This window comes from Anabrus simplex, chromosome 1, assembly GCF_040414725.1.
Source record: "Anabrus simplex isolate iqAnaSimp1 chromosome 1, ASM4041472v1, whole genome shotgun sequence".
Lineage (NCBI taxonomy): Eukaryota > Metazoa > Arthropoda > Insecta > Orthoptera > Tettigoniidae > Anabrus > Anabrus simplex.
Genome location: NC_090265.1, coordinates 118,232,404 through 118,243,566, shown reverse-complemented (window position 1 = coordinate 118,243,566; position 11,163 = coordinate 118,232,404). Strand labels below are relative to the sequence as shown.

The window sequence follows — 11,163 nt, the reverse complement described above, 5'->3', positions numbered from 1 at the left end:
GAAAATGTAGTAACGAAATAAGCTTAACTACTTAATAGTAAAATTAACCAATATACCATAAAGATAGTTGTGTTAATAATTAGTTTTACAGAAATATTGACACCTTCTTATTCCACCTCTTTCCCCACATCCGTAGGGTCGCGGGTGCGTACTGTGTCACACGTATTGATTTGGCCCCGTTTGTCGGCCGTATGCCCTTCCTTACGCCAACCGTACATGAAGGGATGTAATCACAATTGCGTGTTTCTGTGGTGGTTGATAGTGTAGTGTGTTTCCTGAATATGAAGAGGAAAGTGTTGGAACAAATACAGACACCCAGTTCCCGAGCCAGAAGAATTAATCAGGTGCGATAAAATCCCCGACTCGGCCGGGAATCGAATCCAGGTCTCTCCGAAATGAAGGTCTAAATGCTGGCCATTCGACCAATGAGTCGAGAACAGAAATATTTACACTGAATAGATTAAATAATAAAACGACCGGGAACATTGTTACAGTAGTAGATCACCTTTCGAACCAAATCTTGATAAAACCAATAAAGCCGAAGTGTGGCTTAACAGTCTAGTTTCCGTTCTTGTTCAACGTTATGACCTCGTTGTCTAAGAAATACCTGCGTATGGCATTGCTTCCACTTTGTTGTGTCAGGTTCCTCACTTCATCTTTTCTGTTTGACCTCCCTTCGCGAACTCTCATTCTTTTCCGAACCGGACAGTATTAGGTTTGCTAGGGCTATGGAGTCTTTTATCTTCACGACCTTCATGACTCTTCTCTAATTTTTCGAAGGATTGAAACTCTTTCTCCTTTTCCCTCTGATTAGTTTGAAAATAGTATGGTTGCCCACGTGTGCATCCTCTTAGAACAATAATCACCACCAGAAACACCACTTATTATTATTATTATTATTATTATTATTATTATTATTATTATTATTATTATTATTATTATTATTATTAACAAACACATTGCAATTGGGAGATATCTCGGTGGCAAGGCTTACTTGCTGTAGTGAAATAGTGAAATTAAATTAGAATCTAAATTACATAACGAGAGCAATAACAAACAATTACATAAAAACCAAATGTTACACGACAATCTATCAAAACAAGATTTATACATAAAACAAGAAATTTTACTACAATAAATTAAGAATTAAAAATAAGTTCATATAAACACAGGACTGAGCTTCATTCAACTGACATTGGCAAAGCAAGGTGTTGATAGTAGCATGCTCACACGGGAATAAAGAAGGCGTTAGTTTGGACTAGCATGTATAAGCCTACGAGAGCTCTTTGCGGAGCGCAAATCATTCAATGATCCACTAAATCTGTTCAAAACGACCAATGAAAACGCGACTGTTGTAAGGATTCATCACCAAGGTTCCATCTTCTCAGAATGCAGGATATTTTTATATCTCGCTTCCTTCATTCACGTTATTTTAATCACTACCTGATTATTATTATTAACAGGGCTCTCTTGGCTCAATACTTCCTGTCCTTGTCCTCTCCAGCACACAAGGTGACTCAGCTTTCGTAAACCTATTATTAACTGAATTATAGTATACATTACAATACAGTCAGATTTCTATAAATCGAACGTCTCAGGTAATCTCGAATGAATTTTTATGTTGCATGTTACACGTTTACTACAATTTTACGATATCTTGAAGAATACCTCAGGATAGGGTGCCATGGACCGCTGCATCAAACCAGTTTTGGACTGATGACCCAAACAACAACAACAACACAAGCCCATATATAAACTATTTTTATGCCATATTATGACGTAATTGTCTTCTTTCTGTCCTCAAAATAGTACGGAAAATTACACTTTCCCGCTCTGTAATGACGTTTCGGAAATCGTATCTGTTTGGTGGAACTTCGCTTCACAGTAATGTGAACACGGATAGCCAGATATATTATGAGTCAAGGAACACCAAACTTTACCTTGTTGAATTGTTTCTCCGCCTGATTGCAGCACCGTCGTTCCCTACCCACCTACAAAGAAAAACGGCTTTTCTTCATCCCCAGTTCAAGTAATCTGCCAGCGTCACCATGTGAACGATTTATGACAGGCAGATATAAAATAAATATCGCATATATTACAGAATATCGTCGTTGCGCCTAGGAAAATAGCTATGTGATAATATTTCGGCTTAGAACGCTGACCAGAAAGGTTCTGAAATCTAAGGTTCAGTTTTCGATGGACGTTATCAACGAATTTTCGTTCCAAAAGATACACGTGCTGCGGGTCAGTATATCTGCCCTCAACGTTGTCACACAGCGGTATTTTGAGGCCCAATGACGATATCATAAATTTCGTATTCCTTTCGTTAATCCCTGTACCGGATGTCCGTGTTTTCGACTCTGGCAGCTTAGTGGACTCTTAACTGCTTTAAATTACATTCATTTTTATGTTTTAATACCACGCAACTCCATGTACACGCTTATTATATCTTTCTTAGCAACGTAATCACAGCAAAACTTAAAACGTCACTGCATGAGTCAAACATGGATGATTTGCGTGACGACGTGTCAATTTTATTTAAATTAAAGATTTAATTTAGGCGACACTCCGGAGATAAAGGTCGATATTTTGGTCATTTTGGTGAATTTTTTATGACTGAAATTCAAAGGATTGAGTTTCATTTTTTCTTGTCACGAAGTTATTCCGCTGAATTCAAACAATAATGAAATAATGCTTTGTTTGCCAACTGTAATTTTACATTTAAATCCCATTTTTCTCCCACAATATTCTGCCAAATGTAACAAAATTCGTATGGTATAGACTATGTATCGCAGCTATACTAAGCAACCTGCGCATGGAATTTTTCATTGAAGAACTTTTTCAAGTTTTAGGGGTTTTTAAGTACAAAATTTTAGAACGTAAAAATTACACAAACTTCAGTACAATATATCTCCTTATATAAATTATGTACTTAAGGATCTATACGTAGTGCTTTTAGAAGAAGTATTATCTGCCTAATTACGAATTTACATTAACATATTAATTAAATTTCATGAATAAATGGAATTAAATTTTCAAAAATAAAACAATTATTTTGGAAACTATTAATTGTGTAAGAAATGTTCGTGATATCTCTACTTTTATGTAGGTTACTTCGTGGTGTAGGGATAGCGTGTCTGCTCTTACCCGGAGGCACCGGGCTCGATTCCCGGCCAAGTCAGGGATTTTTACCCGGATCTGAGGGCTGGTTCGAGGTCAACTCAGCCTACGCGACGGTGAGATGGCGGCCCCGGTCTAGAAAGCCAAGAATAACGGCCGAGAGGATTCGTCGTGCTGACCACGTGATGCCTCGTAATCTGCAGGTCTTCGGGCTGAGCAGCGGTCGCTTGGTAGGCCAAGGCCCTTCAAGGGCTGTAGTGCCATGAGGAGGGGGTTATGTAGGTGATTTCCCCACAATGTCTCATGAAAATCCATCCATTAAGTAAAAATACGTTTCTTTATTCCGGAGTGTCGCCTTAACATAATTAAATTCACCATAGTATGAAATAAAATATTGTGCGCAACAGCCACTAAAGCGATCAATTTAAATATTTCTTTCGGATGTAAACATCTCACTCGTAACTTAAAAGATCAGTTTCCGTAGCAGTTGCATAAATAACTATTCTGCAACTCGGGGCCTGTTTCATAAAACTAACTAATAATATTAGCTAATAATATTAGAACTCATAAAACAAATTATTAGTTGTCAAAATTCTGTTTCATAAAGATGTGTGCCTGACTAATAAAATGGCTTCACTAATAATATTAGTTCATTAGTCAGCTGATACAGTTTGAGGTTAGAATCGATTTGTTGCATGTTCTTACAGTAGTTTGTTTTCGTTCCTTGCAGTAGGCTAGCGCTTGACCCACTCATACTCTGTGCTTTTTGTGTTTGACTACAACCGGAACCGGCTATTCAGTGCAGTTTCAGATTCTTGTCAGTTTATATAGGCTACAATGGGTAAAAGAAACGACAATAATGTCACAGGAAAGAAAGTTTCCTTAGAAAAGTGCTGGAGTTGAAGGGGCAGTTGTTCGGAGCCTTTTCACTAACCTTGACAAAGGACACGAAGAGGCAAGCATGGATGGAACTGCGGGATTATGCTGTGGCTATTGGGCTGGTCACAGCCGACAAAGATCACACTTATGTGCGGGATGCTACTTGGCCTAACATGAGGAGCAGAACAGTGGTAAGTTTTAGCTGTTGTTTTTCTCTTAGTTGGAGGTTATGTTAGTGTTTATTTACTAACTTCAAGCCACCCTTTTCTCAACTGGGTGTCGATATTTTTTAAAGGGGGAGAGGGGGAAATAAGGAGACTATTAGCTCCGCAGTATAGTTGACTGTGCTGTATACTACCCATAGTCATTTAACATTATGCATCATACAGCCATCCTTTGTGTTTTTATGACTGTGACTGAGCAGAACATAACCTGAAATGAATTCCAGTGATATTTATAAATCTTTGTTTTAATATGCAAAAAAGCATACAAAAATTATTGTGTACAATAGATGTAGGTAGTACTTTAGTATAGACAGTTACAACAGGATGTCCTTCTAGACTTACATGGTTTCTTTTATTTACAGGCAAAAGTTGATAATGCTTATCAGACAGGAAGTGGGGGAGGAAGTAGCAAAAAATTAGATGTCATAGACCACCTGGTTCTTGACATTATCGGAAGAGAATCCCCTGTTTTACAGGGATTCGGAACAGAAGATTCTCTTGGAGAAATCGTTCTTCCTACAATGGGACCAACTTCCGCTTCAACCAGTGACTATATAGTGGCGTTGGAAGAAAGTAGGCCTATATCTGCCACTGAAATTGATGGAAGCTGGCAAAATGGAGAGCTCCAGCATCAGCAGGAGACACCTAAGGCTAGAGGTAAGCTGGAAATGATTTAACTTAAGACTGTATTCTGGTATCTAATTTCACCTCTTGACTGCGACTTCTTTGTGTGACTTTAAACTTACAGGCTCAGGCTGCCCGCTAGTAACCAAGATCTGTTTTCCCTGGATTACATTTAGTGGAACACTGTACATAATAATGTGATGCTTGAGCATGTTTATCATACTCTGGTATAGTCATCTTGAAACATATTTTGCATGAACACTAATGGCATAAAGAAGTTGAAATAAATGTATCATATGTCAAAAAAGCTACACTTCATCATAAAATATAAATCTGTGAAGTGGATCATCGGCAATCCCATTGTACACAGCCACTACAACCAACAAAAATTGACTACATTGCTCACAGCAAGCCATCAGTCATTCCTCTAATGCCTGTGCTCATCAGGGACCCTTTCTTGAAATTGGCACGAGTGAGCATGCCAGTTTTAAACATGCTCATAACAGAAACGTGTGGATTATTGTTCAGAAACTTGGGTACGTTCCCAGTTCTTGTCGCAAATGGAAGTGTCGTTAAATATGTAAGCTGGTCAACTAGTGTGTACGAAAGAAACACACCACTGACACAGTACTTTATTTGTAGAATTCTTTTCTGTGATAATTTCCTTTTTCCATAATATTTTCTCCTTAATAGCAAGGGAAAATCTGGAACAAATATTCGTTTATAGGAAGGGGAGTTAGGGATTGGAATAACTTACCAAGGGAGATGTTCAATAAATTTCCAATTTCTTTGCAATCATTTAAGAAAAGGCTAGGAAAATAACAGATAGGGAATCTGCCACCTGGGTGACTGCCCTAAGTGCAGATCAGTAGTGATTGATTGATTGACAATACTTGAGCACCTCTACGGTATGTAAATTATATGGGCAGATTTTAAAACATGGGGCGTTTGGAAAAAAAACATTAAGAAGATAAGAGTTATTGTCTTTTTAATCTGTAATATTATAATTTAAATTTTGGTTCAACGATTACAAGGAAATTAGGCCTACAAATTTATATTATTATTCCTAGCATTTACCCGTTGGTGCAAGGTCCGCCATTTTGCACGATCTTGGGCATCGTGTGGTCTTAACATGAGAGTCTTCGTATCATTTACTGTGTCATGCCAGCTTTGCTCTGGACGTTCGTGTGAACGTTGCCCATTAATTTCAAAGGAGTGAGTTAAATTGGCTCCGGGCGAGTTGACCATGCGGTTAGGGGCGCGCGGCTGTGAGGTTGCATCCAGGAGATAGTAGTTTCGAATCCCACTGCGAAAGCCCTGAAGATGGTTTTCTGTGATTTCCCATTTTCACATCAGGGAAATGCTGGGGCTGTACGTTAATTAAGGCTACGACCGCTTTCTTCCAACTCCTAACCCTTTCCTATCCCATCGTCGCCTTAAGACCTATCTGTGTTGGTGCGACAAAGCCGCTAGCCAAAAAAAAAAAAAAAAAAAAAAAAAAAGTAACAAACTGTTCCAGATGCGGCACACAGGACATGACCATACCATTTGAGATGCTTTTCCTGTGCTTTCTCAGTGATGGGTACAATGCTCATTTGCTAGTGAATGGTGTCGTTTTTGACATGATACAAGTGTGATGCCATTTCCATATTATACAATTTATTAACTTCATTATATATACCCGCATTGACTTTTGCTCACCTGTAATGGAGTGTGTTCCACCTTCCAATAGCTATTTTATTGTAGGCCTTTATATGTTTAGGACTAACACATTACACATGGTATTGATAATAATTAGGACAAAAAAATAGCTGAAGATGTCTCTAATAGAGACTAAAACATAATAGCCGAATATGTGTCTATTACAGATTATTTATAAAGGCTGGTGTTTAACAATTTATTCCTGTCATTAGTCTTAGGGTGCCCATTTTCTGGAAAAATAGGGAAAGCATGGAAAACACAGGGAAATGACTTGTCACATCAAAATTAATCTTTCAGTGTAATACTGTACCCAAACGTAATGATCGAGTGAGACTGATATTAGGCGCGACACGAGCCGAATGCAGTGAGTAGTATTTTGAGAGAGAGATAGAGACAGATACTGAACACATGCGGTAATGAAGAAGAATGAATGAAAAAGAGAGACATACTTGCACGAACCGCTCAAATGTTCCATCAGCCGTATTGTTCCAAATACAGTGTGTCCCACTCCCAGCATGGCCGGGAGACTACATGCATGTTCTGAGCGGTATATTCATAACCTTCTGCGTATTCTGTGTCCACTATTACTACATTTATTGCTTACTCATGCACCCAACAGCCTTCATCATGAGTACTAACCTCTTTAATTTCACTATGCACGGAGGATTTTGAGATACCGACTTCTTGTGCAACACATTGTACAGATGTAGTGGGAGATCGTACGAATGATGTGTTAATGTCGATATTTTTTTCTAATAGAATCCCTCGTTTCAGTTTAGGAATCACAACATTAAGTGATCCTGTTAATTTATTCACGAGATATCTGTTTCTTTACCTGGAAGAGGAACCCCGGGAAATCTCTTCTGAAATTGCCTACTCACCTCTTTATGAGTCGGTTTTTACATATGTGTCATACATAAGAATTCTTTGTTCTAGTATGAATTTAACTGGCATTTCAACATTGTAGTAATGTAATTAATCTAATTAATTCTACTGTAATTCAGCCCCACACAGTCTTGTAACAAATGTATCGCTTCACGGCTTCCCACGACACACAAACTCGAGTACTATACGCGAACTTTTTCTTGAGCCCAATTTTTACGGGGTGAGGGGTAAGGAGGGAGCGTTGACGGTTCCGGTAATACTGCCAACTGGATGGAAATGAAATCTGAATTGAATCGATAATATGATCGATCGATATGAATTTTCTAAACATTTATTATCTTACGCCAACAACTCTGTTACACATACATTATTTAACATTATATAACATTTCTCGATGCAAATCTTGTTCCTAGCATGAATTATTATATAGTTTGGCTTTGCTGTGTAAACAACATCAGTACTAGTTCGTAAAGTGTACGCCAGATGTCGCACAGCAATGCATAGTTTGTGTTTCAAAGGTTGCCAATATGGATATCGAAGATAACCGAGGTCTACCGATTCAGCACTAGGGAGCTCAGGGCTCAAGAAAAGGTTTGCGTATAGTAACTGACCTCCTCATGGCAATGCAGTGAGTTAGCATGAGATTATGAATACACCGCCCGGAATGTGCATGTCGACTACCAGCTCCGCTGGGAGCGTGACACACTGTACCAGCTTCTCCACCGTAGCTACCATTGTGGACTTCACTCATAACCCTGGCTGGGGCCCTCCGTATTTATTTGGGGATGCAGCCTCTGGAGGTTAGCGGGCTCCCCCGAGGCAATCACAAATCAATGGGGAAAAGTTATTATCTATGAACATTTAATTTTACTATCAAGGTCTGGAATTAAGTTTCATTAAGAGTGAATTTTAAGCTACACCACATGTAATACTAGATACATCACACGTCTCTTGCACTGCCTCCTTTAAGCGGTTACCACAAGTACCGGTATGTCTTTTTCATTAAATGTTTTCGCTACCACACGTGCGCACTCTATCTGTCTCCATCTCTCTCTCTCAAACTACAACTCACTGCGTATGACTCACGTCGCATCTAATATCAGTCTCTTTCGATCGTACCATCTGGGGTACAGTCTTAGATTGAAAGATTAAATTTGTCCATAAAATGGGTACCCTGAGATCAATAGCGGGAATAAATTATTAAACATTAGCCGATATAAATTAGCTTAACTGTAGTCTTAACTTTCACCTAATTTTCTCTTTTTTTTATAGGTACTGTCAAGAAGAGGGTACTCGTCCAGCATCCCCAGGAAAGCAAAGAAATAGAGTCCCTCAAAAAACGGAAGCTTCAACTTGAAGTCCGGAAGCTGGAGCTGGAGGTGTGGGAGAAGGAAAATTTACTCAATATTGAGCATTCACCCCTCACAAGTGGTGTTCAGGAACGTGGAAAAAAGGAACTTTCTGTACCAAACAATGAATATTTAATTGTAGAAAACAATGATGCTAACTTTGTTGTAGTTCAGCCTCAGATGTAAAAAGTGTAAATAAAAATCATAAAAAGCACAAAATTACTGTGTTGGGTGTTCATATGATTTGTCTTTTATTCATCACAATGTCTGTTCACACGAAGTGGTCGTAAAGGAATTGCAGTTTTTCTTGAGCCTGGTCTGGAACCTCCTCACCCTTCTGAATATCCTCTTGCTCCAAATGATCCTCTTCCATTTCAGGAGCCATGTAGTTATCTAGACGTCTTGACAGGTTACAAAGTACTACACAAGCATTGATAACTTTACAAGCAAAGGTGGGATTTAATCGCATACCAATGCTAAGGACAGGAAATTTTTCTTTAAGGAGTCCTATTGCACACTCTATAACCCTCCTTGTTTTTTTATGTGCTCTTAAAAATCTTTGTTGAGACTGACTAGCAAAATCTCGGATGACTGGTGGTATGAGCCAAGATTTTAAAGGATAGATGGAGTCTCCAAGCAGAACTGCACCAGGGAAAGGTCTCCAGCCATTAGCCATCCTATTGTTCAAGCCACTTAATCTTAGAACCCTAGCATCGCTGACACTGCCAGGCCAGTTTGCACATACATAGTAGAATTCTAAATTTGGCCCACATACTAGCAGAACATTCAAGGAATGTTTCCCATGTCGATCAACAAATGCCGGTTCATATGCACTTGGTGCATCAATTTTGATAAGTGTTCCATCAAGTACTCCACAAATTAAAGGAATACCACCAAGTTCAGTGAATCTGGCAACTACTTCACCACAGTCAGCTGGCCAACGTACAACATCCTGAAGAAGAGTGTCATTTATCGCAGTCACAACTCGGTGCACAACTCTGCAGACTGTTGCTTTTGAAACACCATGCATATCAGAAATACAATGATACTGTGCACCACTACCTAACCAGTGTAGTGCAATCTGAAGCTGCTGTTTTGAGGTTAGTGCTTCATTCCTTGCAGTGGGAGATTGTAAGATATTACCAATCCTATCAAGCACATATTCAAATGTTCTGTAATCTAACCTAAATCTCTCATTGTATTCATATGATTGTTCCATACCCGTATAGGCTGTTCTTGGCCTAAAAGTTCTTGGACGGCGAATATAAACTCTCTCCTCATCACTATTGGAATCAGAGTCACCCATTTCACTGATCTTCACAAATTTATGCCAATATATCAGAATACCACACACTTTGGTTTCACTAATAATATGAAATATGAGTCAAAATACACTAATGGAAATCATCCTAATAATATGAGTAAATTTTATTAGTTATGTTGTCTATGAAACACTTTACTGATATTATTAGGAACATCTACTAATAATTTTGACTCATAAACTAATAACTAATATTATTAGCTAATAATTTTATGAAACACAACACTAATATTATTAGTTAATATTATTGGTTTTTACTAATAATATTAGTGAAATATGTTTTATGAAACATGAAAGTTATGTTCAACATCACGCTTGTGCGTATAGTTTTTGCAATTTCCTCGTTAACGAGCTTTTGAAGCTTAGCTGGTCGGCTGTGTCACGTTACTTGACCGTGGGGTGCCAGAATTTCCCCAACTGAAACACAGCGTTGTCAACTCTCTGTTTGGGTTACTTCGTCTCTGAGGGCGAGCAGCGAGACTAGAGAAAACCGCATGCAGCTGTGTAACGCTCGAGACCTGACAAGCAAGCTGGCTCCAGGACCGGCACCCTTTTGAAGTATTCCACGTGGACTGTCATTGACGAAGCAAGCATACTGTTTGTCAGGACCATCTGCTATTGGTCACAGCAGAGGCGATTGTAGACAGTCATAAATCTGGTTAGTGTCAAGGGTAGTTCTGCTTAACGTTTTCAGTCGCCGTTCGTTAACGAGGAAATTGAGAGAACTATTTTCGTTTATCTCCACAAATGACACCAGATCCTGTAGTAGAGTCCTGAACATAAGTCTTCTCCTTGCACAAGAACAAATATTCTCTACATTTCAATTAGAGTGTATTAACTATCCGCATGCCATAACATCTTTACGGTATTGCACATCGCTTGAGTAAACGCATTCCATAGCAACTTAACACCCTGCTTTAGGCTACTACACAAACTTCAGCAAGCTGTTTACACTATGGTGTGTTGATAGAAGTTCATGACCGACTGGATTACACAAGCACTGCTCAGAGCAGTAACGACAGCGCTGTAGAGAAGCAACGTGTGCAGAAAAGTTGAAGTG

The 11,163-nt window shown here is 38.8% G+C and overlaps 1 protein-coding gene across 1 annotated transcript; it reads left to right on the top strand.

Moving 5' to 3' along the window:
• Positions 1 to 3,747: 3,747 nt before the first annotated feature.
• Positions 3,748 to 8,968, top strand: LOC137496934 (uncharacterized). The gene is made up of 3 exons (XM_068225054.1): positions 3,748 to 4,190; positions 4,586 to 4,880; positions 8,706 to 8,968. Exons 1-3 carry the CDS (start codon positions 4,086 to 4,088, stop codon positions 8,966 to 8,968), a joined length of 663 nt encoding a protein of 220 aa, XP_068081155.1. The 5' UTR covers positions 3,748 to 4,085.
• Positions 8,969 to 11,163: the final 2,195 nt, after the last annotated feature.

Bases quoted from the DNA above. Each gene is read 5' to 3' on its own strand.
- LOC137496934 (XM_068225054.1), top strand. From the start codon at position 4,086: ATGGAACTGCGGGATTATGCTGTGGCTATTGGGCTGGTCACAGCCGAC. The intron at 4,191-4,585 runs GTAAGTTTTAGC...TTTTATTTACAG, and splicing joins ACATGAGGAGCAGAACAGTG to GCAAAAGTTGATAATGCTTA. The intron at 4,881-8,705 runs GTAAGCTGGAAA...TTTTTTTTATAG, and splicing joins GGAGACACCTAAGGCTAGAG to GTACTGTCAAGAAGAGGGTA.